Source organism: Chaetodon trifascialis, chromosome 18 (assembly GCF_039877785.1).
Source record: "Chaetodon trifascialis isolate fChaTrf1 chromosome 18, fChaTrf1.hap1, whole genome shotgun sequence".
In the NCBI taxonomy this organism is placed as follows: Eukaryota; Metazoa; Chordata; class Actinopteri; order Chaetodontiformes; family Chaetodontidae; genus Chaetodon; species Chaetodon trifascialis.
The window spans coordinates 10,003,789-10,031,416 of NC_092073.1; the positions used below are offsets into that span (position 1 = coordinate 10,003,789).

Here is a 27,628-nt window from a genome sequence, read left to right on the forward strand (position 1 = left end):
ATTCAGAGGTTTATTCATTGCTTTGACCAAGGAACAACTTGAAATTTTACATGAGAGCAACAAGGAGATATGCATTTGGTCATTGGATTGAAAATCCAGTCTCTATCAAAACAAACAAACCAAAAAAAAAAAAAAAAAATTCTCAATTTATATAACTTAACAATAAAAAAACAAACTATGGTCACCATTTTTCTTTGTTTTTACAAAGTCCGTAATAATTTATAGGCTTTTAAACATACCGTTGCTTTCCATTTGTCAGCATGGTTGTGATAGCAGGGCTTGTGCTGGAGAAAGGCGTGTACAGTACCAAAGTCTTGGCCGTAGAAACCCCTTTGTTAGCACTCGTAATGTCGCTGTTGGCGAGTGACTGCAGGTAGGAACAACAAAGGCTGCTCTGTTGTCTCTGAAGCCTCCTTCCCTCGCTCTTTCTCTTCCCAGCAAGCGGGTATCGTGTGAGGTGTGAAGGTTGCGAGTGGTCCAGAGGTTCAGAGGTGCGATTAAAAACACAAGGAGCCGGCCCGGCACTACCCCGCAGCTACCCTGCCTGGATCAGGTGTATAAAAAACACATGTGGGAGCCCGCAACCCCCACTGCATAAGCAAATAGTGCCTGGGGATTGGCTAGTGCGATTGATTTCATTATACTTCCATAGGCACGCTAACAGGAATAATATAGGGTTGTCCTTCATTTCTTCTCCTTCTCGTCACCTTTGTGTAAAAACACATCATCCATAAGTTCTCCATGGAGGCTGTGTGTCTTCTGATTGAAAACCAAGAACTGTAAGTGCAGCTTTTTTTTTTCTTTGAACATTTTGCACATTCAAGACACTAAAAAGGGTCAAAAAGTCACTTTGTGCAGCTTCACTCCCACTCAAAGTCCTTGACCATAAGCACAGTCTGGGTTGTCCAAAAAAATGCACATTTAGGAAGGAGTGTACATTTTGACACACATAAACAGTACCTTGAAGATATACATAAAATTAAAAAGTCAGCACAGAGAGCCAACTTCAGTTTCTCCCATAAGTCCAACTTGATTTCCCCCAGTTTGTGAACTTGGCATCGTTCACCGCAAACGTTTCTAACATATGCACCATACGTAAGTACTCTCTAAGAAGCGGATTCTTTCCATTGGGTGACAAAAGAAGCTCTTAATGCAGTACAGTTAAGTGAAACCGAGATCAAAAACAAAACAACCACACATATACAGACTGACAGTAACAGAAACTTTCAACACTTGCTTGGCCAACAAATAGGTAATACTGGAATGTATTTTTGAAGACAAAACAAAAAAAAAAATCAAGGGGAGAAAGTTGAAGTTTTAAGTCCATCCTCTGGCTTCTTGTAAACAGCAATTCGAATGTAATGCTGAACAGCTGAGAGGGCTGAGGATCAAACGGCTGGGGGAGCCGGTGGTGGCTTTTTTTCTCTCGTTCGCTCCAGATTATCTCGTTCTGAACACAAACGTGAGAAGGCAACACTGTCCACATATAACACTGATAATGAAAAGCAAAAACATCCCTTTTAGGTCATTGCATTCTGTTAGAACAGATACTGCTCTGAACCTGAAAGCGTGTTTGCAGACCTACGTACGTCCGTGTCACTGAGTGGGTGAACGTGACTTCATTTGGGTCCGGCTGAGCGTTTGTGCACGTTGCACCAACTAAAAGCCCAGATAAGACAGGAATCCTTCGCTGGTTAATGAAATCCAAGGCCGAGAGGCGGACAAGGTGGGGAGCGTTGGCTGCTTATCCATCTGCTGCTCACGTTAGAGCAACTTATCTACGTATGCAACAGTTATTGTTGGCCTGCCAGCACCGAGAGGCTGGCGGAGACAAAACAGTGTTCAGTTTACAGTCAGAATGAAGAGCCCAGTCAAAACGAGAACAACGTCCTCAGGGAATTTCTGCTGGGTATTTTTTGTGTTTGTGTGTGTGCTATTTGAGTTCATCAGTGCCTCGGATGGTGAGCTCATTCAGTCCTTAAGGCACAAGCTGTTGTTGGGAGTTTTCATTCATAAAATAAATCCTGAATCATGACTGCGACTCTAAACTTAGTCAAATATTCTTCCAAAGAGGCACCTCAGTATCTGTACTTTGCATTGACCACAGTCAGAGTTATTCGTCTAAATAACAAAGGCACTTTGGCAAAAAAATACAAATTTCGTAGCATTAAAAAAAGAAGAAATAAAAAAAAAATCAGACTCATCAAAAATAAGTTAACATTACAAAAGTGTCTTGTTTTAGGAAATACTGCTGTGAAACTATCATCACCACCTGTCTGTTGCACATCAACCCAGCACAAAAACGAGGGCCCGTTTTAATTTTTTTAGACACCATTAACGACCAAAAAGAATGAGAGTTCTCTTTTTGCTCCACGCTTCCTCGCCTCAATCACCCCTCACCTTAAACAACAGCTCTCTTTCATCTTCTCGAGGCGGAGTTTATCTGGACTCCGGCGAGTTCGCTGAAACAGGAATGTTTGCTGGTTTGCATAGAGAGATGGGAGGTTGACGTCAGGGCTAATATTTCTGCATCAGCGGCACTTTAACAGTCTTGATCTCTGCTATATGGGAGGACTTCTGGATGATGCAGCTGGTGGTCCCGGAGGCGCTGTCCTTCCCCTGCGCCAAATTGGTCAAGGCCATGGCGGCGTTGATCTCCCTCCAGTACGTCTCGTCTTTGCCCTTCACCTTCTCCTTCTGCGCAGCTCCGACGCCACCGCTGCCACTGATGATGACAACCACGCAAAACATGCACAGGAAAGAACAAAACAGAGAGCGGGGGGAGTTAGAGGTCAAGTTCAGCTTGTAATGAATGAAAGTAGAGGATTCGGTCTGTGCTGGGAGGTAAAAGACAGTCCACTCACTTGTCACATTTACTTGATCCATGGTCTGTGGTTTCTGGAAGTGCAAGAGGGAAAAAAAGGTTAATTTTGCAGCATTCTCTGGGGTCGATGAGGATTTACTGAAATCTAGCTGACCGTACAGGCTCAGGAGGTGTGTGTGTGCATGGTTTTGTGTGCGGTCTGCATGTGTACACTCTGTCCACTGCAAACATGTGTTGCTCTGTTTTCTCTCTTTACTCTGATGCTGGACAAAAAAGGACGTTTTGCAAGAAGCCGTCAAGAAACAAGGTGACTAATGGGATGGAGTTGAAAGATGTTTCTTATGACTCATAAACTCCATTCTCTAATATTTAGTTCGAAAACAAATGGGCCCCGGCCAACGTAATTGAGTTGTCTGAGGAAATCAGATTGAAAATGACTGAGCGTAAAAGACTTGAGTGGGAATGAAAAGGCAGCAAGTGAGTCAGTGAGAGAAAGATGGATGTCTGTTCTCTTTTTTTTTTTTCCCTCTTCAAATGGGAGCAATCTCTGTCTCATATGTAAAACATTAGCGGGGAATAGCAGAGTCATTAAACAATGAAACCAAAATTCTCTTCAGGGCAACCAGTGTGTTTACTTCGGCATGCTGTTCACTCGGAGAGAAAGACCATGTGCACGTTGTGTGTGTGTGTGTGGTTGCGTTGAACATGTCTCCTGACTTGGGTCCAGCTTTAGGTACGTTTTGCCCAGCAGTGAAAATGATGACACAGGCTTGGCGTTTCACAAGGCATTAAAAGAGAGCGGAGCATCTGGATTTCCTCGCTGTGCGGCCTCCAGGCGCTTTCTTTAAGTCAACTAAACAAACAGCCAAAGACCTGTGAGCTTTTAAGAAGTTCAATCTTGACCAGGTACGGATGACCGGCCGTCTGAAGACAGATCAAAAGAAGTTCGTCTTATCTGGGCCCTTGGCTCAACAATGACTTCCTGCTTTCTTTTATTGACTTTTTTCTCCACCTCCCACGTGTCCCACCGCAAACACATCACCCAGGGACAACCAGTCTCCTGCACCCCCCACACCACACTTTCCAGTAAAGCAAATGGCTAAACCTGAGCTGCCGTTTTAACGAGCCCTTCCTTGCGCCACCGTCACCGCAACATCGCAGACGACGGGCGTTCCTGAGCGTTCCCTCCTACTAATGAAAATCTGCACCCTTCATTTTCTCTGGAATTTCATTCCCATGATTGTTAGAAGGGACTGGAGAAGGTTGAGCGAGGACACTGCGTTCAGGGTTAGCATCGTCGCAGAAAGCCACAGAGACGGAAAGCCAAACTCCTCCGGTGTCGGAGAGAGATTTTACCGTTCTGCTTTGTCACCTCTAACCTCGCAAAAGCCTTCCATAGACTTTCCACAGATCTGGATCCAGTGTTCGGGCTTTTGGAAGCTTCAATAAGTGCCTAATTACTCCCAATGCCTTTCTATGTTCCTCCCTTGTTTTTCAAAAATCCCATGTAGCGTGACCCACGCTGACAGTCCCAGGTTTGCAAGGCCTCGGGCTAATATGGGCCTGATTATGAAATTTCCTGTCGTTTTCCTTTTCGTTCTGTAATAGGTGTACTCCGCAGAGAGGGATAGACTTCACAGTTCTCCTCTGTTGATGATTCTTCGACAGAACAGAATGTGTGTGCACGTGTGAGAGGGAGATGAGGACATGATAACCCAGAAGTACAAACCACAGAATGAGATTTCAGGTTTTAGTGCGTCAAAGCGTTCCAACAAAATCCTCGCATTCTTGTCTGGCCACAACTCCCCGCTGTGCTATCTTTCCCTGGGCCTTTATCTTGCTTCATCAGCGAGTCCCTGTTCCTTTATTGATATTCCTCATCCTCCGTCCTCCGCTCGTTCCCCCCTTGCTGCAGCGATTTGCTGTTGTACCCCATAATCCAGGTACTCGACACTGACCATTCTCATGCAGCCCAGCCAAAACAAATGCAATGTTTCCCGTCTGTGTTTTAATAAAGGGTGACTCTGTGCTATGTCTTCTTCCACATTTTCAAAAGCTGTTTCCGAACGCCCTTGATGTTATCCATCTCTTCATCTCGTACTTTTTCGTATTCTCTATTCTTTTGCAAAGTCAAGGCATCCTCTGCAGCTACGCCCCTGACTGTTGCCAGTGCCCAGAAGCGTATTGCTCCTGATTAAAAAATATGCACCATTCTCCATAATCACAGCTCTGTAATTACAGCCCAATTGCACTGTTTTCATGTGTTGTTTATGTTCCCCCAAAATACATTAGCTCAGTGTTTACTGCTGCGGCGCTCAGTGTATAGATTGGTTGGTGACAGCAGCATGAAGGTCAATAGCAAAGACAACATCAAAGACAAACAACATGCAGAAGAAAGTGTCTCTTTGTGTGTTGTGAAGTCATGGTGGGCTGTGCAGCGCAGTGTGTGAGTCTTTCCATCCACAGCTTTAAGTGTTTCCAGTGTGTGTGAGGCAGCCACTGTCCAGATGCTTCATTCAGAACATGCAAAACAGTGTTCTCTGTGGTCTGTAGCAGGTGGAGAAGGTGTGGATCCAAAGCTGAAGAGAGCCACCCTGACCCCCAGGACCCCTCCTTGGACTAGGCACCATTCCCTTCCCTTTTGAGCCCTGGACCCCAGAATCTGGAAATGCACCACTGTATGCAAAAACTTTATTTCCAACGCTCTGTGCCTAAAACATCTAAAACTAAGATTTTTTAAAACAAGAGCCGTGCCAAAGACTCAATAAATTGCCAATAAATCACACAGGACCTTTTATTATTTTCTTATTCTTTTTTCCTTGTTTTTTCTACTTTTTTGCTTTACTACTTTGCTACTGAACACTCAGTCCACTTTGCTGTTGCCTTTGGGCTTCACTGACAGTGGGGTTTCACGGACCGCCAAAGGGGAAAGCTAAGAAGTCTGATGGTTTCTGGCGGCCGGCTGGAAGTCCAAAAATACTAGCTCACTTAACATCACCGCGGGGTAATGGAGGGAGAGCAAAAAGAGGATAAAAAAAAACAAAACCTTGAGCAGCTTGAACAAAACTTGGTGAAAAACTTGGTGAAAATGAGGGAAAACAAGCGGGGGCTGACAAATTAGAGAGGGAATGAGGTTACACCTGTTAAGATGACTGCGGAGGAGAGTGGTTGGCTATCATCATTACCATCTGGTGCTGTTGTTAGCAACATGCAACAATAAACAAGGCAGGCTCTGTTGCACAAACCAAGGGCTGGGCTGAATTAGGCAGACAAATAAACACAAACACACATTTTATATGACATTTACGTTTCAGGCTTTTAGTTGGTGGTCTTATCCAAGGTGACTTAGTGTAAGTGTCGATTCTAATGTCACCAAAAATCACATGCTGCCCAAAACAAGTCGTCGGTGTCTTTCCAGTGTTCCCCGAACAATAGAATTAAATGTTTAAAACAGCGGATCAGATAAGAAGAAGGAGAGGATTTTAAAGGCGTAGTTTGACATTTTGAGGAAATGAGCTTATTTGCTTTCTCTGTGAGGGATGGAGATTTACCACTGTGCATTAACTATGCAGTAAGCTAGGGATTGTTTAGCTTATCTTAGCATAAGGACTAGAAGCGGATGGAAAAAGTCACTTAATGGGCCTTAAGTTAAGATTATTTTGCAAAATTTTAAGAAACCTTAAAAAAGTAATGAGGAATGAATGGTTAATAACTCATTTTCAGTTGCTGACTGCCATTGTATTAAAGGAATAAGACATACTGGAGACCTTTGATTCTTCTATTTTCATTAGTTTTATCAACTTTATTATTATTAATATCAACTTATTTTCTCTCTTCTTCTCTCCATTCACATTAATTTCAAATGCTGTTTTATGTTCCTTCTGTCTTTTTTTATGTGACGCGCCTGGTGTGTGATTTCTTTGCTGTAAAACACTTTGAGCTGCAATTTTTCTATGAAAGGTGCAATACAAACAATATTTATAATTATAATTATTATTCACTTTACATTTACTTATAGATCAGCTATAATTTATTAATAATAATAACTTTTGGGTTGCCAGGTTGTGAAAAATCTGCTGAGTCATAAATAGTGTTATAATGTAACACTAATAATAATAATGTTATTATTTCTAATATACCTTCAAGTTTACCATTATATCAATGTTAGCTCATTAATACACATGCTGGTAAATAATAAACAGATGGCAGCTGAAAAGATAAAGGAAATGTCCTGGAAGATAAGCACCAATCAGAGAGTCTGTTTTAACCAGCTGGCAATTCAAAAGGTGTTCTCAAAAACAGATCCCATGAGTAAGTTGGTAAACTTCAACTAATAAACCCTTTAGAAAAGGTTTGAGACTGCAGTCGTACCAAAAAGCTATATGTCACTGGGCAGAAGGTGAAATGCATTTAGTTTGACTGAATGAGAAGATTATTCCACCACTGGAGAAACAGTCGGAAACACACACGCACACACACAAAAATCCAAACTCAATTGTTGAAATAAGGAAATGAGCTAAGCTGATTTCCCCTTAAGCACCTGATGAGAACCAGAGTGGCGACAATCTGCTCGCTGCTGACCTGTGCAACCACAGTACACGTCAGGATGAGGACAGATCATCGTGTCATTATGCGGCTCCCTTGATTTCTCAGGCAGCCAGTCAAGCTCTGAGGATGAGTCAGGACTGAACTGTCACCACAGGTGACTCATAGCTCTGCACTGGACGGAAAAGACACCATCCTGCAGCCAAACTTTACCTCCAGCAGAGCCTGTGTGATGAAGCTTACCGGATGTCAAGTCAGATTATGTGACTGCATGGAGGAGTTATTTTTACCGAAAAGGAGATGATGAACGCTTCAGGCAACGTCTATTGATGCTATCTTTGATTTGACACCAAACCAAGCCACAGTCTTGAGTATGAGGTGCGACACAGAGCGATCGCTCAAGCTTCTGGACTTCCAGATCTATCTTTTCTATATTTCTTATGACCTGTGCCTTTTATAATGTCAAGAAGAGTCTGTAAATGAAGTTAGAGATGACTTGGCACTCCGCTGCCTTGCTCTCTGCCAACGCTACTTTTATATTACCCCTCCCAGCCATTCCTCTCTCTGTCTCTCTCTCTCTCTCTCTCTCTCTCTCTCTCTCTCTCTCTCTCTCTTTCTGTCTCTACGGGTGGCGAACACAAAGTCTGAGGCTCCAAAGAACCAAACTGTCAATTCCACTCAGCTAGCCAAAGAAATCACACACGGCGTGAATTTAATGCCTTCTCCATTTGCCCTGACAACACTTTCATCACTTAAAAAAAATGCTGAATAATTAGCTCCTTTGCTATTAAATAGAACATAGCCGGAGTGACAGAGCCAGACAGATACCGAGCCGCTGCCCAAAAATGACTCTCCCATCCGCTGCATTTCTTTTTCTGTGTTGCTTTTTTTCCATGTCTGCCCGGCAGATGACACACTGGTGTGGCTGTGGTCAGGGCAGATAACCAAGATCCAGCACTGAGGATTACGCTTTGTGTCTTCTCGCTAGATGGAGAAATAATAACAGTGTTTCAGATGTTTAAGCACTGCCAGGTTGTCATTGCGTTTACGAGTGCCAGTAAACAGAGTGTAATCAGGGGCCCCGTAAATCAGCCAAAATGAGAGGAGCGTCTCGACAAAGAAGTAAATACGTTGTCATGGCGAGCGTGTGAGTGTCTTCTCCGTGTGTGGGTGGGTGGGTGTGTGTGACTGCCAGGGTGTCATAGACAAAGAATAAAAAAGGGACTAACGGTGGTCTGGCCGTTGGGATTTGGAGTGACAACAGATGACTGCATGAAAATGATCATCAGAAAAGATTGAAAAGGAGACGGTGATAGCATCAGAGGGCTCATACTTCAAATACTGACTTCATGACAACAGGGAGTAACAGCACCCCTGATGATGAACAGATGAGCCTGTTATCGCCGCTTTGACACAACAGGTACAAAAGAGACAAAACAGGGCTGGCTCTGACTCTGCAACATCCTCGGGGATGAATGGCTGTTGTTTTGCGGCGCGCTAAACACACACATTAGGGGGAAAAAAGCGGAAACCACAAGTAAACATTATTTGGATTTTTAAGTGTTTTCGTGTGCACCAAAATATCCTTTTCTCTGGAACTGGAGGCCAAATGATATGCTTGCGCCGCATTCACTGCATCATTATGTTGCAATTCTTCACAGTGGTAGGTTGAACTGCCCTTTCGCACACTTGGGGACTTCTGTGTGTGTGTGTTATGTGTCCTCGCCGGGTCACACCTCTGCTCTCTCATTAAACCTCCCTCTGCTCTCCTCCGTCCCGTGGGAACGCACAATGGTCGCCTATTGTTCTAGACACAGCTCGGTTTTTAAAATGGAAACAATTTGTGTTTTATACAGACCAGGGCTGTGCGGCTCGGTTTCCCTGACTAGGCAGGCAACTGTGTTTTCTGAATTTGATGGCCTGATCGTGTGTGTATGTGTGTGTGTGTGCAAGTGCGCGCGTGTCTCCCAAAAGGCCTTGGCGTGCTGATGATTTAAAAACGATCAGGTTGAGAGGGCTCATTATTCCGTGCTCTTCCAGTTCTATGTTAGGGAGTTGCGTATAAACAGTGTCTGTGCTGATGTTTGTCTGTTAACACTTCTCCGCAGGATGGCGGCCAGAATGAACACTGTCTCAGTCTGCCGCTGTCTTCTCTGTTTGCCTCGCACCCAGCCTCTGTTTAGTGGTCGGAAGCCAATATCCCAGCTTCCCAATGACAGAGGTTCACCATCGGGGTTTTTTTTTCATCCTCTCTCTCTTTTTCTGTCTTTTTATCCACCTTTCCATTCGCATGAAACTGCACCACAGCTTCGTGCCAGGATTATACCTCACCTCTGCCAACTCCCAGTCGTTCCCACCGTTGGACCAGCCACGCCCTGAAGGACACCTCACAGCCTTTCACATGCATCACTAGAGGCTTCTTTAGAATACGTTATGTGATGTAAGGCTCTCATTTGAACACACAGGCATGCATTAACCAGGGTGGTGGCAGCATCTGTGCACATGTATCTTGTATGTGCATCTTGTGGTAATATTTGAACTGAAGGGAGCCAAGCCTATAGCACACACACACACACCAACACACACACCTACATACTTAAGTATGTTTGTGCTGCCATTTATTGTTTACCTAATCACTGCCCTCTGTGTTACCCAATATGCAGTAAATCCTCATTGTAAGCTGATTTTAAGGGGGGTCAATTCACCAAAATTACACAACCACACACTTTGCAGTGTGATAGTAAGTGATAGTGACTGTATATAGCAATTCAGACAGATTAAATATCATCCTGTGACATTTCCTCCTCCTCCACCCTATTACGACTGTGTTCACTGTAATTGAATCCATGGATAAGCCACAGACCTCACCGTTTCCTAAAATTGGGTGCTGCGCTCCCTGAGGTGCCTCAACGATTTGTTCATTTGGGCAAGCAACAAAGAGAGATAAATAGTACACGTATGACGTCATGTCATTTTATCTGCAAATATGCACAGTAACCTGGCATAAAGCTGCTGATTTCATGTTGTGAAAATAATTAAGTAAAGCCAATATAATTTTGGGAACCACACTGGTTTAACTCCAGTCTTCCACCAGAGAAAGCAGCTGGCAGTGAGGTCTGCTCCAGCAGAAGTGTTTCTGGACAGACACCATGCTGCTGAATGTTCAAAATGAAAAACTTAAATCCTCCGTTACTCACAAATAAAACTGTAATCGTCTCTATTGCGCTGGCAGAAGCAGAGGTGGATACTCAAAGGAAAACCGTCTACAAGGCCAGATACCACTGAGGGTGGGTGCAGAAGCATTTCTACTTTGAATTTGAACTTCACCATCATCCCACTTTATTATTCTCACCCAATCCCCAAATCCAAATCCTATTCCCAAAAGAGCCCCTAAATAAAGTGAGGACTAGTCAACTGTCCTCTGACATATTTCCCTCATCTTCCTACCTTTGTGAGGAGAAATACAAGAACACACACACACACAAAAACACACACAATCTCAGTTCTTCCAACCACGGTCTCTGTGTCTCTTAGTCACTGCCACCACACTGTCTTTCTTCTCCCAACAGGCCACTGTTGGAGAAACTCAACTCTAGATCTGGATGGAACAAGTGCCTCCCTCTCCTCCTCTCATCCCTTCCACACTGATTCCTAAAGCCCAACCTGAACCAAGTGAGTCTTGGCAAAAGCTGCTGCCTTGGAACAACATCCCAACCCCCTCCCCTTTCTGTCTTCCCCCTTCTCCATTCCTATGAAACTGTGGAAAGAGCAAATCGTAGCCAGTCCATCCACATCTCTGGATTCCTAAGATGAGGAGTCCTCATCCATCACTGTCCGGGAGTGGCTCATTGTCACCGAGCGGCCCCACGTGAGCACTGTCTTTCCTGTTGCTCTGTGGCATACAGTAAATTACACCGCCGCTCATCAGTCAGCAACGTGACATCGGAGTCTTAAATCAGACACAACAGCCACCATCCCTCAACAACACTGCTGCATAAATCATCACAGTTGGGTTTCTCTTTGGAGAGGAAACAAGAGAGACATTAATGGTAAAGGAAATCCAGTTAAGTATATCTTGTTAGTCAAAAATACGAAAACAGCCATGATAGAAATCTTTTTTTATCACGAGCCATCATCGGATCTTTCTACCGTTCTACCTCGAGACAAGAAATCCAAACATTCTTCTTTTTTTCCACATTAAGATTACTTTTCTTCCATTCACCTGGACGACTCCAGAGCTCCTTAAGTGCCACTAAACTCTCCAGGAATCAATAACTGTCTGGCACTCGCTGTGTCCTCGTTTGAAAGGCCCTCAGGACCTCAGTGGCTGCTGTCAAACGCTGCTGTTTTCATTGAACGCATTTCTAGAAAAACTATGTGCTAGCAGCACCTGACTCACAGATAAGTCACTTTATATTTATATTCGTTGATGAGGAATTCACTAAACCATAGAAACAGACAAAAATAAATAAATAGGACACGTAACCTTTCTCTAGTGCCATGATCGGGTCAAATATCTAATTTGTCCAGTACTTTCGTTTGTGACAAAATACCCGCAAAAGTAAAGAAATTCCCTCAGCTTGTTTTGTGTTATTATATTACAATGCTAAACACTAAATTAAGAAAAAAAAAAAAGTATATCTGCTAAACCTCAGCATTTTGACATTGACATTCAGAGCACATTAGCATACGTCAGCACATAGCTAGCATGGCTACCGTCTAGCATGCATGCAAACTATGGAGAGTGAGCAGAAAAAAATAAAGACACCATCTAAAATAACAATATCTCAACAACTGATGACTGCTCGATGAACTCCATGGTGCCCAGAGGATGTATCCTAATGACTCTGGTGACTTTCCCTTTTCATCTACCGCCATCATCGAATCAAAATTTGTCCAAATACCTGCAAAACTAATGACATCCCATCCCATCTGCCTCATCTCTACTTTGTTTTTGTGCTAATTAGCAATGCTAGCATGCTAATACACTAAACTAAGAAGGTAAAGATTGTCTGCTGAACATCAGCATGTTAGAATTTTCATTCCGAGCTTTTTAGCATTTGGCTCACAGACACTGGCATGGCTGTCGACTGGTTCATAAGAAAAAAATATATTTTTGATTAACAGATGCTTTTTTAAACGGGCACACAAAGATCTAACTATTGGAACCTTGCTGGTGGGCGCTGTCTTGCTTTTAGTTATCAGTATTTTTCCACATCAATAGAAATGTTGGAAAACCACCGGGCTAACCATCAGGCTTCTGCACTCAGCTGTAACCAGAGGCCATAAAGGAGAGAACCTGAGAAAATGTACTACTGTCAACCTTGTGTAAAATGTCTGACAGAGATCTCCCAGCCTCCGTCCGCAGAAACGTTGGGAGTTATTCTGCATATAATGATCTATATGATATCGGACGGGGCAAATCTGGTACGGAGCAAGAAGAAAAACATTCAGCCAGATTCCTGCCATTTAATATCCCATTAAAGGGTAATTTGGCATGAAACCCCTGGCATGTGTGATGGAATTCTACTGCTCCTTGTGTTCAGTGACATTCCCCACAGGCTTTGGACTGTAGGTGTGTGTGCATGTGGGTGTTTGTACTGGATGTGTGTGCGCGCATGTGCTTGTATGAGGCCTGTGAATGGTACATGAGTGTTTGTGTGTAAGTGTGCGAGCCCTTTCAAGCCAGCAGAAGTGTAGTTTTCCACTGGGGTAAATCTACACTCTCCATCTCCTGCCACGTCTGACTGCCCTCTGTAGTCACAGATAACACTGTGGGCTCAACAGCAGCCAACTGGCCTATTAATGGACCTCTAGCCAATGGGAGGATGGTTGCCAGGCACGCCACTTTTTGCTTTGACCAATCAAAATTGTTTTACAGGCAGGAATTCAGGAAAAGAATGTGCCAAAAGACACCGTTTGTGCTCTTTCTTTCAAGTTCAAATTTTCCTCCCTACTGACTGAAAATGTCAGACATTTTAACCAAACATAGGGGAGCATTCACAGAGCTTAAATCTGATTTATTCTGTCTTTTTCTCTCTGTATAACTGATATAAGTACAGATTTATGTGAAATCTGCTGCTCAGGGAAACATTTTTCTCTTATAAAAACACAATAAAACTATTGGTAAAAGTGGAATGTGTTCACTACAAAAATATCTGGAATGTGCAGCCACAGGAGAAAAAACTACAGAGGAAATGATGCAAACCAAAGCTTAGAATTATTTCTCTCTGCCTCCCTCTTTCATTTGCTGTCTGCGCCGGCGAGATCAGATGTGGAATTAAAATTTCATTTTCTCGACTTTTCTTTGTTTCGTTTGTTCAACTGGGCGATGGGATCGGAGGGCCCCAGCAGGTGTTCGGCCCCATGAGTCAACACCGCCTCAGAGAACTTTCCATGTGTGGATTCAAAAGCTTCTCTTGCATGTAACAGAGTAACACTTCTGTAAAGGTGCCAGAGCCCGGGAAATCCAAGAGGGAGACGTCAGCGCCAAGAAATTATATTAACCATAGAGATAAAATAGTTACTCTCTATTAAAAACAGCAGGCCAGCCAGGTGAATTAATCCTTTTTTGGGGATTTCTCTTATTAAAGTCTGGTAGAGAGGGAGTTATAAGTCTCACTTGGTCTATCCATCTCTTTCTTTCTTTCTCCATCTGTGAGTCCCAGCAGGTGCTTCAATGTGAAAAAGCCCGATGTTCGTTCAGGTCACAGGGTTTCAAGTTTTTCGATCAGGAGAATTGTAAGCGTTGCAGCCGTTCATGCATTTCATACAAACCCCACGCATACCCCCACCCTCCTTCACGTCCACATAATAGGAAACACATTTGTCCACAAGAGCAGCTTTGAATGGAACACAATAAAACCTGCTCTTCCCCGTACAAAGCCCCCGTCCTCCGTCGCTCCATCACATACACGTACGAATGCGCCCCGCTCCTGGTCCGCTCCATACTCCACACAGAAAGTGAAAGCGGTGCTATTGGTTGTGAAGTCTGCCTGAACAAAGGCCCAGTGTTCTCAGCTGAAGAAGAACTTGGACAGATCTGACCCTGATTGCTCACAGCTCAGACAAGTTGCGAGCTGAAGCGTTGCGAAAGTCTTTGCAGCATGCAGAGTTTTGTGATTTGCGAGGGCCTGACAGTAAATTCACAGTGAGGGGAACACCAGCGTCAATTACATCACTGCTATTCACCATAAAAACATGAGCTTCCCCGCTGCCGTAAAAATGTGAAGCAACTCGAACGACTGGCTGAAAGTCGGCTCCTGAGTCATTAAAATCTAAAACAAAGACAACATACGAAGCTGTCTTTGTTTCCGTCATATGTTGTTTCTTCGAATTACGAAAAAGTGTCTTTTGAGAATTTTAACCCTCAAACAATGCATGCTGGGAAATCTACTAATAAATAAATAAATAAATAAATGATGCTAATTAGTTGTGAGCACTCACTTAATGAAAACAGTCCTTTTCACTTCAAGTCACTAGACTTCAGCTCATGTTTATACTGTAAGGTCTGAAAAATAAACCTAAAAATTTCAAGCTGAATTAATGTGAAATTTCATATTTGATAAACAATGAGCTAATTCCACTAAATTCTTCTGTTTTCTAGTGAATATATCCCATTTTTTTCTGTCAACATCTGCTCATTATTTTGCAATCTTGCCCTTTTTTTTTTACTTAGTTGGTTGTCACTGATTTCGAGTTTACAATGTTAAATCTAGCTTGAAATTGACTTAAGACGCCCTGAATAAAAACACATGTGCTAGTAATTAAGTTCATTTTTTCAAAGATTATTTCCCTCCAGCAGGTGTCAAAAACCCAGAAACAGAACGTATTGTACAAAAACATGTGGGCAAAAAGAGACAGTAAAACAGTAGCTTCATCTGGTTTTATCTCACTCTGGAATGTGTTTTTCATTCTGTCAAAAAAAAATAACGACTTTCTCTGGAGAGAGCAATATGGTTATATATGAATAACAAGTGACCTATATCAAGAGATTCAACTTTGTTTTGCACTGCACTCGCTGCATGTTTTCTTCTTTTTTATTGTTACTTTTCTTTAAAGGTTATATTCACATCGTCTAAAAAAAGAAACCCTTTCACATATCACACAGTCTGCCGACACACAAAAACACAGCCTGTTTGCCTTGCCCCTGCTCTCTCAGCAGGACCTCATGGCAGGATCAAAGGCATGCCAAACAGTAGTCTGACAGTGAGCATGTTCCACATGGCCTTGTTGTGTCTGGCCTGCTAAAGCCTGGTCAGAGGAGCCGGCTGGGAGGAATTCCTTCTCCTCTCTGGCTGGAGTGGGCGAGAGACAGCCAGTGTTCTTGTGTGAGTGTGTGAAGTGACAGTACACGGACTCCTCTGCTGTGGATGTGTGAGTGTGTGTTTTGGACGCAGTCGGCTTCGCTTAGCTCTAATAGAACGTTTCTTTAACGGCTCAGGGCCCTTTTTACTGCATCTCCACTTAAGCAGCCACAAGAATTACATTTAGCAGCACCAGATATATTAAATACTACATAAAATAAAAGCAGGGAGGTGGAAGAAAACAGTGTGAGAAGGCAGCAGCGAGGCAGGAGGACGGGCAGAGAGGCAGACAGTTGGAAATAATGGACCAGCTGCAGGAATTAAAACAAAATGTGCAGATGGAGGGGACAAAAAAAGAACAAAAGTGAAGGATGTCGTGTGTGTGAGGGAGACTCTTGAAGGGAAAGAATGCAAGAAATGTGGCTCCTTACCAGCCCGATAAACAAAGTTTGCCTCAGCCTCAGAGGAGGACGGCGAGAGCAGCTCGTCGTCGTACTCGTTGGAGCTGAAGGAGCCGGAGTGGTTCCTCTTGCGGGCATCCATGACGGCGTTGGCCACCATGACGTGCCGCAGGGAGTCGTTCAGGTAGCGGTGCAGCAGGCTGCTCTTGTACTTGGGTGGAGACACGTAGTCCTCGGCCAGTGAGGCGGCCTCGGCGGCCGAGCGCAGCCCCGCGCCCATACCCATGGCCATGCCCACCATGGAGGAGCCCTCCTTCTTGATCACGCTCTGGTACATGGGCTTGTTGAGCTGCTCTGGGCTGCTCTGTGTCCTCTGAGGGTTGTCCACATCTACACCATCAAGGGGCAAAATCAAGAAAGAATAATTTAGATGCAATGCAGACACACATTTTCCAAAGCAAAGCACATCTTTCTGAGTATTTTTGCTGATTCACACTCTTTTTTTTTTTTATTATTCTGTGCCTTTTTTCACACCTGCAACTCAAAAACTGTATGGTTGTGTTGCTTCTGTGTTTCCATAACATTTGCATATATTTGCATATGTAATGAGCTATTCCTGACATACAAGATTTTGAAAACATGTTTGATGTGTATCTATATGTGAAATCATGTAATTCTTTGTAGACGAGTGGATGCTTTACATACCTAATTTTATTTTTAATAGTTATATACATCTGTTGGGTTTACATCTCAGCAGCTATATAAAACACAAACTCCATTTGAATTTGAAAATGTTCATTATTACACACTGATCGGCTGTGAATATGTTCATATGATGACAGGTAAGAAGTTACATATTGTAATGCAGACAACAATCACACATTTTCTTCAGAAAAAGCTTCTCCAGTTTAATGAACTTCTGTGTGCAGCATGTTCATCCCCACTGACTCAGAGTCTGGTTATTTTGAGCTAATCTTGAATCTAAATACCAGGGCAGGGAGATTTCAACCTGGCTCTCCTGCCCTCCTGTTGGCATCACCTCAAGAGCAGAGAGCCCGGCTGAGACTTAAGAAGCATTACCAAACCATAACGGATGGTAGTCTATTTCCTCTCCATCATGAGCACATTGCCCCTCTATTCCCCTGCAGAAATAAATAATTTCCAGGGCGCTCTGCAGCCGAAGAAATTGAATTAAAGCACAGGTCCCTACCTGATGAAAGAAACGGGGAGGAAAGATAAAACACCATACTGAAAAACCAGATATCCTCTGGCAGGAGGGAAATCAGGGAGAAGTTCACTCTAGTTACTGTCCCTGCCAAGACTGTAATTTTGTAATTTGGGAGGTTGGACATTTGATTCAGTCTGGGCCAAATTAAAATTATAGCTCCCACATATCAGAAACACATGGAGGTAGCGTACTTGCTCTCCTTCCCCTGTGCTGTCTGAGGTAGAATCCAGCAAGCGCTTCAGCATCTCCCGTGAAACAGCACAAGTGATAATAAATCTGACCTGTCGTTACGGTCCCATGACAGCATCCTTTTACATGCAGGTCTGCCACCTTTTTAAATAAAACTTCCTTTCTCACACCTACACGACAGCGTGTCCTCACCAGATCCCATGCAGAACACAGCATTTTCTCTCTTGGACTGAAGCTACAAAACAAGCTGGACCGTTTCAAGACAGTAAGAGGAATGTACGCCGAGTCAGTGGGGTCAGGTCTGGCCCCATAAATAGCCTCTGGAACAAAAGCATAGGCTTAAAAACATAATGGAGGGCCTTTTAGCGCATGGGTCAGAAGTGGGAGCAGGCTGCGGATAGCTTCATAACCATAATGTGACAGGGAGAAGAGTCAGGGAGATATACAGAGCCTCCGGTGGTATAGTGGCCTGTGGCGGACACAATGCAAACACCATGCACACATTCCTCTTTCAGCCACACGCTCAGCCTCTCCTCCTCAAAAATTTAATTAGAGATCACTGACACCACAGCGCTCTTCCTCTCGGCTCCTTCTTTCACTGCAGGAGTATGTATGTTTTAGATTTTTTTTTGTTCCTTGACCATGTTTTCAGTGCTGTCAGTGAGTAGAAAAAGGCAGTTGCTGTAAATACACGGCTGACAGAGAGCTACTCACTTTCAATTGCAGGCTGGGAGACAGAGGTTGGCTCAGCGGGGTGTCTTAATGACAGCGTGTCGCAGCCCGCCGGCTTCGGCGTCTCCCGGCTGGGTCACACACTCACCATTTATATACATCCAGAACATGGCTCTGCATAGCATCAGCCCGCTTTTGGACGGGCGCAGTGGGAGAGGCCTTTGGCCCCATTTCATATCATAATGCTAGATTTGAATTTCGGGGGCACATGAAGCATGACGTAAGGAGATTTTCCCGATAACGCTGCACAATGATCACCAGGTTCAGACCAGCGTATGTGACTAATTTCTGCCTGAACTCTGAGCCATTTTGATGCGATATCTTTGAAGTGATCATCCATCAGGTTGATGGATGGAGCAGTTATGCTAATGGAAAAGTTTTCCACCATCCTTATAAAATAATAACAATAACAGAACTGTTGAATAACCCCAAACCTCCTACATCCTCATTACAAGCAGCCATAACTGAAGAGGTGTCACAGACAAAAATCAGACAACTAACACAGCTGTTGGGCCAAAAATTACAGCAAAGTACAAAACAAATAATGATACCGACAATGTTTTTCAGTAGTTTTAGGAATGAAGGATCATATGCATCACTGGATTGACCTACTATTAGACCCTGGGGCCAAAAATCTGGGCTCCAACTAACCACCAGTTCCTCCTAACAACTTTCCTCCTGATCTCTCTGCACTGCGTGCTAAACAGTTTATACCACAAAAATGGTAGCTTTTGATACCTAGATGCCAAGCAGTCCTCCTCATCTGACACTGGTTTGCCACATGTCAAATGAATTCATAGTCAGTCAATTAATTACAGATGTGTGTAGGAAAAAGTATCATGTGATGGCACCATCAACTGAAATAATAAAGCTGCTCAGTGAGAGTGACAAGAATTGTAGGGGAGAGAGAGGCATGAGTGAGAGAGTGCTAATGTAAAGGTGTCTCAGTAACACTTTATATTAAAGTACAAAAAAGTACTGCTTATTGATATGCATATCTGTAGCAAATTGGCTCTTTATTAGCACTTATTAATGCCTTATTCTTGGGTTTGGGTTATTAAGGGTTAAGATTAGATTATTAAGATCAACATTGTCCTTACTTAATGTCCAGAAGCAGTAATTAGGAGGTTATTGAGAACAACTCTTACTTAATTAAATAATGTAACACAGCACAGGGGGACTGCAGCAGTTTAGTATCGCACTGGACCGGAGACAGATTTGAGGTCAAAGTCTAGTCAAGCTGTAAAGGTAAAGGATCCTACAATCCCCATAATGCAACACAGGAGCATCTTCCCCGGCTCCTGCATGCCCTCTTCTTTGAAAGCCCATATTTCCAGGGTGTAATGCAGACCGTCTGTCATAAGTTTTAGCAAACAGCCGGTGAAGGTGTGGGGCCACGGGGCAGTTGCTCATATTAGCAGTCAAGCTGTGATATGGCCAGTCTGTGAATTCTTCACTGTACACAAACCTCTTTTAACTGGGAATGGAACTTGGAAGAGAGAAGGAGCTGCTGCTCGAGCCGTACCTTCTGAGCAGCTGTCGTCGCTGCTGACGCTCAGCCTCTCCGCGTTGCCCTGAACATATTTGTTGTAAAGCTTGATCCTGAGCGCCCAGCTCAGGTCTGGCTGCCTCACTGTGTTTTTCAGACGCCTCCTGGCATTCGCAAACCAGTTGGAGACCTGAGTGAAAGAGAAATAGAAGGAAGCGGGAAGACACAGCAAATAGAAACATATGTTATTGTTTTGATTCCAAACACCTCCACATCCATAGCAAAACAAAGACTATCCTTTATGAAAACGTCTGCTCTCTGCCTGCCATCAGTCTCATTCAGAAAAACCAAGAGAGACTCGAGGCAGAGGACAGAAACGGAGTCAGGTTGCAGAGCGGTTCTCTGAAACTGAGCTTTAAGAAACATCGCAGACGCTCCAGAGAGACACCCCAGCATGCATCTTTTCTGTATCAATGCCATGTAGAAACATTTAACACCCTCCAAGCGCCGTGTGGCCAGCGAACGCACCGTTTCATTAACTAATGTTCCGACCGAGATGTTCATCCCCTGTGCTTTTTCTGGACTCGCTCAGCCTCCCTCCAATAATACATTTTTTCCAACACTGTCTTCAAGATGCAATAAAAAAGACACTTGAGCCGGCGCTCTTCCTTTCACTGGGAAGGGAGACCATTAGATGTTATACTAGAATAACTTTTCATGCTCAATAGACTTCAAGCGGCTTATGAAGGGGCTGGGACAGGGGCCTTATGCTAGAGTACTTATTTTTCTGATCCCCTCTTTCAGTATTGTGTTTCTCGTTAACTACGACCATCCCACATCCCTTTGTCTCCAGCCCAGCCCTGTGGCACACCGGGGGGAAGGCGGCAACTAGTACATGTGGCTTGGCCGGAGGGGAGGCGAGGCGAGGTGAGACGAGGCGAGGCGTGGGAGGGCACACTAATGAAGGCTGGACGAAAGATGGCCGTCATTGGGGTGAGAGTAAAGAGAAAGGATGGCACGCCTGTTCAGATGACACCCAGATTACAAAAAGAGGGACGCCAGCAGCCAAACCAGGCCTTTCACCCATGGCCTGCACTGTGTGTACCGTAGAGGAGACGGCATGCAGGCACGGCGAGGGATTTCAGCGGTGATGGAGAGATGGCACTGTCGTACTAGCACAAACTTTAAAGAAATAATTTACAACATTTACATGGAAAAAGGGACTGTTTTGCTAAAACATGACAGATTTAGTTGCTTTAAACACCTGGTGGGTGTTCCCAGGGAAAAACGCACAGGAAGTGATGCGTTCTACATTACTGGCGGCGGCAGCAGTGGTTTGTTTGGACTCAACAGTGGAAGAACTGGGTAGTTCTTAGCCTCCATGAATGGACAGGCAAAGAAGAGGATGCCACCTAGGGCTGCAGCTAACTATTACTGTCATATTGAATCATTTGTTGATTATTTTCAGGAATTTTGATTCATTGTTTAGTCTGAAAAAGGTCAGAAAACAGTGAAAATCATTTGTTCCACATTGCTTGTTTTGTCACAAAGATAAAAACAGAGAAAAGCAGCATATTCTCATAATGAGAAACAAGCAGCAAGTATGAGACATTTTACCTGATAAATGACTTAAATGATCAAGTGATTTTAACAATTTCCTGTTGATCAACTATTCAGTTAGTTGATTGAAGGTCAATCCGTTCAAAAACAAAAATAACCTGAGTTGAAAATGCACAGATTTCCCCACAGCAGACCTCCTTCATGTTGAAAAACTCAGCAAAAATAATTTACCTGCCTGTCATCACCCTCGTTCAATTTCAAGAAATCATCCACTGACCTTTGCCACTGCTGCTGGTATTTGGGTGTCAGCTTAAACGTGTGCGTGTGTGAGGTTGTGTGTGTGTGTGTGTGTGTGTGTGTGTGTGTGTGTGTGTGTGTGTGTGTGTGTGTGTGTGTGTGTGTGTGTTCCCGGGTGTCCAACACAAAGCATTCCTCTGCACTCTGCTCGCCCTCACCAAAACAAACAGCTCCATCAGGCTCCCAAAATGAGAACCAGATTAAGCATCATGGCCGGCGGCCCAAAAAAGCCGCCGCAGACTCTGTGAGGCCGTATCAGTGACCTTGTCAGCCAGATGATACTGTACATACACAGCTGCAAGTGCCAGACACAAAACACACTCATATTCACCACTGGCTTTTCCTCTCAGTGGTCAGTTTGTCAGGCGCTGCAGTCAGGTTGTATACTGTACTTGCAACTTGCATTATCAGTAGAGGGTGCAATAGAACTTGAAGCATATATATATTACTACACTGCAACTACACCTAGGAAAGTGGTTCCAAACCTGTGGGTCGTGACCATCAAGGGGGTCCGAAGATGAATCAAGAAACAAACTAAAGAATAAGAGAGAAGCATATTTCTGCCGCACAAGAGAGGAGCTATTATTCTTGATCTTCTATTTTCTTGTGAAATCCTCAATAGTTTTACCTGCTCATGTATCTAATTATAAGGAAATCTAAGAAAATAAAATCACTTTTTTCAGAGGTCATCAGCCAAGAACAGAATTACCAACTGTAGCATTTGGAAGAAGGTAGAAATAACATTAAGCACCACTGCATGAGAGCTGTAAAATAAACAGCTCAAGATGTAAAAACACTCTCTACTCACAGCCTCTTAATTGCAAATAGTAGTCAAGATCCAGCTTTTCAGACCCGATTAGACAGAAACTCAACCACAGAAATCAAATTTCACATTTTCCCTCACTGATCACACTCACGCCTGCATGAATACGAAGACACAGCTCACTTTTTTTCAGCTTCATTTTGTCTTTTTGGAAGCTGCCAGAGAGCAGACTCACCTGGACCAGGGTCATTTGTGAGCCGAGGGCCAGCAGGATTTTCTCGGTCTTGGTCGGATAGGGGTTGTCTCGGTGCTTGTAGAGCCACTGCTTGAGCGGCCGCGCCATGTCCTGCAGGGCCTGACGCTTATGTCGCACTTTACCGCCGCTGGGACGGCCCCTGTGGAGGAACATGTAGAAAAATCAGCCGGATAGGAAACTATAGAGAGAACTGACTGCAGCAAAAGCTGCTCCAAGATATTACAGAAAACCTTCACCTTCAGTTCATGTATAATTAAATTATGGGACACATTTCTTTTTCATCTAAACATCTTTTCTCTTTTCTGTCCAGCACATTTATTCTTTTTATGAATTCCTGCTTTTTACACTCATAATCCAACATATACACATGCAGGATTTAGTCTTTCTTTATAGGTGTAAGAAGGCTGATTTGACCTGTAGCCATTCTGCATTTGTCAATAACATCATGCTCATTATATCAGGATAACATGCTGGTAGACTGTCTCCATTTAAATTTCTCCTTTTTCAAACTGAAGTACAATCTGGGTTTAAAGCCATAAAAGAGAAGCAGGATTATGTTGTTTATTGAAGTCAACCAAACAATGTTGTGCAGCTGCAAGCGGAGTCCTGAGTGGTCCGGCGTGTTGTCTGAATTCGTTAGTCATGACACATAAAGTGAACACTCTATACAGTATGCAATTTTCTCACCCAAAGCACTGCAATTAAGCTAAGAGAGCTTAAAAGAGAGACATCGAGACGTAGCAAGAGAGAGACTGAAGCAGACGCAGGCGGAGAGAGAGAGAGAAACGGCCACTTGCTGTTTATTTTTCATTGCATGTCCCCACAAAACCGCCAACACTTTGCAATGAAACAAACAAAACCGTTTTGCTCAGGCGCACATTTTTGCCAGATTAACATTTCACATCCAGGAGAAGTGGATCAAGAACAATGCAGCTGGGTCACAGTCACAGCCAAGCCATCACACAAGGGACTGACAAAAAACCTGAAATTATACTTCTGGTTTTCCTTTACAGAAAAGGACCGTGATATAAGTCCAGAGGACGCTATAAAAAAAACATCACAGCAGGAAGATACCCAGGGGTGGACACTAAATATGTATATATTCTAAAGCAAAGAAAACAGCAACTAGCAGGTCTGTAGTGATGTCATATAAGATAATCACCACAAAAGATCATGAAATCACTCTAAACTCACTACTGGGGAACACAGATGCCCTGTGAGTTCTTAAAGGAACATCAAAACAGTTTTCACTGAAGTGCGTCTGAAGCAGCCTGTTGGTTTTCCAGCCCTGCGAGGGATTCAGCCTCACCTTAGCTCCAGGTTTTATGAACCTGTAGATGTCAGTATGGTGCTGTGCTCTGCCTCTCCCTTTATCTCACCAAAAAGCTCCACTGACGGCAGATGTAACATATTTTAGTCTAACCTCAAGTCTGCCTGAGGTTCATGTTCTACAAATATTTTCCTTGTAATCTAGATCAGTATGAACATCCGAAAAGACATTTTACTCTGTGTTCTGAACTTTTGGTTTAAACTCTCAACCGCACACACGCACACATTCACCTCTGTTTAATAATTTAATGTCCTTCATTAGGACTGATGCTTCCCTTGAGGTGACACCTGACAATCACATAAGCTCACTAACTCAAAATATTCTTTCTTGTTACTGAAGGTTACTCCTTGAGGAGGCTCCTTAAGGTCACCGCTCTCCCTCTGTTCTCTCATATGAACTCAACAAACATGAAAATAATACAGAACATATGATGAAACTGCCTGGTCTCTTCTTCCACCTGCTCCCTGTCACATATAAGGAAAACTAAACAAAGTGAAATATATATTTAATAAAAGAACACTTGGTCCTTGTGTGATTGAGCAGACCACACAGAGAGTTGAAGGAAGGGCACATTTATTTATTGGAAGCAGATGGAGACCTCTATTAGACACGCTACCGAACACGCTGACCTACTTATTAATTTAAAAGATTAGCTGTGAACATGAACACTTAAATGAAGACCAGATTGGGAAACCATAAATACTAATTCCTTCATCCATCAGATCCTGTTGCATTAAAGCCACGTGAAAATATCAGACTGGTTGATTAAATTGCTGTTTGAGTCTTTAGAGGTAAAGCTTCAGTAGTTATAGTTTAAGACTTATGAAAGACGTTCCATGTGGACATTTCATCTGCGCGTAAATTTCAGATTTTGTGCGTAAATGCGTAAATTACGCACAGCTGTACAAACTATTTTAGCAATTCGAAATTTAATGAACAGCCAGCCGGCTTATGCACATGCACACATCCTGCACTTCCATATTTATCAGAATTTGACCCAGGAAGCCCTACCTGAGTTTGATATTTCTTATCCTGTCCACATAACTGATATCAAAACCATCCCTGTTGTCCACTCTGCCGGCGTGTTAACGTGTGCTGAGTGAAATAACCGCCTATAGAGAGCTATTCCTCATCAGTAACCCCGGACTCCAGTTAATCCATCTGTTAACACAAGTCACACATGCTCATCAGCAGCGTTAAACACAGCAGAGTGCTCCACATACCCGCTCCGCCTGTGTCTGATGGCCTGGTTGTCTCTGATGGTCTGGTTGCTAGAGAGGAGGTCTGGATGCTGCCCGTCGATGACTTCTAGATAATTTCTGCTGCTCATTTCCACCTCTTTCGCCTTCTCCTCAAACAGGACCTGGCTGCTGAGCTTGTTAAACACGATGGTGTTCATCTTTGGCCAGATATTCCCCGCAGTTGTCTGATGCGCAAAAATTAAAAAAGAAAAAAATCTCCTTGGATGCGTGACAGTGTCCCCGTCTCTCTCCTGCGGAACAAGTGTGGATATTTTACAAAAGTAGTACATACATAGAGTATGACAAACTAAAATATGACCTTCGGTTGGAGATTATTATAACAAAAATGAACTTTAATATAGGCAACAAATACTTCAAGAATTCACTAACAATATAGAAAACAAAACAATTCAACACCTTCACTCTGCTTTGAGTGATTAGATTCACCTCCACTATATGTCTGCTCTAACAAATACGCTGCATTAAACATCATCATCGTAAGCTGAAGCGGACGGTGCGTAACTGCGCTGCTGTGATGCGTCATAAGGTCGCTCTTTGTAAACACTTGCATCTGCAGTTGCAATTCATATCAAATGATTTGTGTGAAATCATTGAGCCCTAAAAGAAGAGTTACTATTAGTTCGGTGTGCATTCCATGGTACAGATATTTTTGGAAATAAGCAATAAATAACCAGTGCAGGCAGCAGGTTCATTATGAGTCATAAATACATTAATAAATATATTAAATTTTACTCGTGCGCAATAATGCCGCGCTGCATTCCGCAACTTAGATTACTTATTCAGCCACAAACTCATGCAAAACTCTATTCTATTAAATGCAGTTTCACTTTACAACTAAGCAGAACAGAAAACCTACTACAGTGCATTCTGCAGTCTGGGTGGTTTGGACTGTAAAAGGCTGATTTCATCTGAAAGTATGTTGTTTCAGAATTCTAGTTCAAGCATCTTGAATATTTCTGCCCTGCCTCCTCTGCACTGCGGTCGAATAAACCCTGAATGGTTTATTTTGATTCATGCTCTCCCTTTTTTAATGCTAAACAAACAACCCCTCGGACTCCACAAATGTGACATTTTGTTTCCCCCTTCAGCTGCAATTCAGAGTTCTTCTGTACAGGTTGAATATTGAGTCTGTCACGGGAAAAGACGCACAGTGATGTGGTGCCATCAGCCTGCTGCCAGATCTGTACAGTGCCATGCAGTGATGTCCACTGAAGTCGGCACGCAAGAATAAAACATAACGCTGCCAGTGGATTTAGAATCCATCTGTGCTGTGATGAGGCTTTGGTAAGAATTAAAGTCATGAGGACTACTGTCAGAATGAAGAGCAGCGCAAACTTCCTCCTGCCCATTCAAAGTTTGGTAAACTGGCTTTAGGTGTTTATCCTTCACTCCATCCCTGCTTCCAAGCTATCGCTCCATGCCTGAGCAGTCATCAGTGTGTCAGTGTCTCAGTCAGTTACCTGTCCCGGGCCCCTCCTGCGTCTCTCTGCTGTGTAGAACAATAATCCTGTTTCCAGTCGCCCATTCCCTGCTCACATGTTCCCGTCCTGAGATCCTGAGCTCAAACCGCACGGACCGCCGTCTCCTCCTCCGCTTTATCCAGCGGCCTGCTCCGCGCCGCCCGGGACTCTGAATATCTCACCCTGCTCATGTTTCCTAGCACACAGCCCGAGCCTGCGAACATACTGTGGATGGTTTAGACCGGTTCTGGGGCCGAGGCCAGCCGAGGGAAAGAGAAGGAGGGAGGCATCACACTGCAAAAAGTTGGCTGTCTAAATCAGCGAGTCCACGCTGGAGTTTGAAAATGTTACTTTTCTTAAAACAAATCTGTCCAACTGACATGGACAAACATCTGCTCCTCACAGATGCTGGCTTCAGGGAGTTTCTTGAAAAGTTACACTCTCCTGTTCATGTTCTCTCTCTTTAATGTCTTGGTACCACTTTCTAGTAATCTTCCTAGTTAACAGGTAATAAAACATCAACATATAGATCAGTTACAAGCCGTTGAAGAAATAGTTCAACATTTTTTAAATGCTTTTAGGCCTATTTGTTGTCTGAAGGTGGGTTAGATGAGAAGATCTAAGATCCAGCTGTCCACATTTGCAGAATTTCTGATATTGCACACAGAGGACAATCTCTCAATACTGGAACTTTTCTTGGTGGACGTGAAATTTTTTACAGCTGCTGCACTGTGCATGGAGACTGATTTAAACCTGTTACCAACTGTCTGCTGCAGAAATACTTTACAGTGTAGTAAACCTGTTTTGGATGCTTGTAAAGACTGCATTATGTTCCTACACTGACAGCACACCTATGCCCTAAATGGTCCCGTCCCACACTTATTCTCACCACAATCGATTTTAGATCCTGTGTGGAGTAACTTTATACCTGAGTGAAGCTGCTCATCTTCTCCTTCATCTTCATGCTGCCTGAAGCTCAAGTCGGC

At 43.5% G+C, this 27,628-nt stretch overlaps 1 protein-coding gene across 2 annotated transcripts; it reads right to left on the minus strand.

Annotated features, from left to right (window-relative positions):
• Window positions 1-26,740, minus strand: mkxa (mohawk homeobox a). 2 transcript variants are annotated; one of them, XM_070985500.1, is made up of 7 exons: window positions 26,643-26,740; window positions 25,144-25,346; window positions 22,570-22,729; window positions 19,751-19,904; window positions 16,107-16,466; window positions 2,865-2,898; window positions 1-2,725 (listed from the first exon to the last, which is right to left on the minus strand). In XM_070985500.1, exons 2-7 carry the CDS (start codon window positions 25,317-25,319, stop codon window positions 2,518-2,520), a joined length of 1,092 nt encoding a protein of 363 aa, XP_070841601.1. In that variant the 5' UTR covers window positions 25,320-25,346; window positions 26,643-26,740; the 3' UTR covers window positions 1-2,517. The 2 variants fall into 2 exon arrangements, with proteins under 2 accessions (XP_070841601.1, XP_070841600.1); XM_070985499.1 differs by lacking the exon at window positions 26,643-26,740 and having other exon boundaries at window positions 25,144-25,395.
• Between the last annotated feature and the right edge of the window lie 888 nt (window positions 26,741-27,628).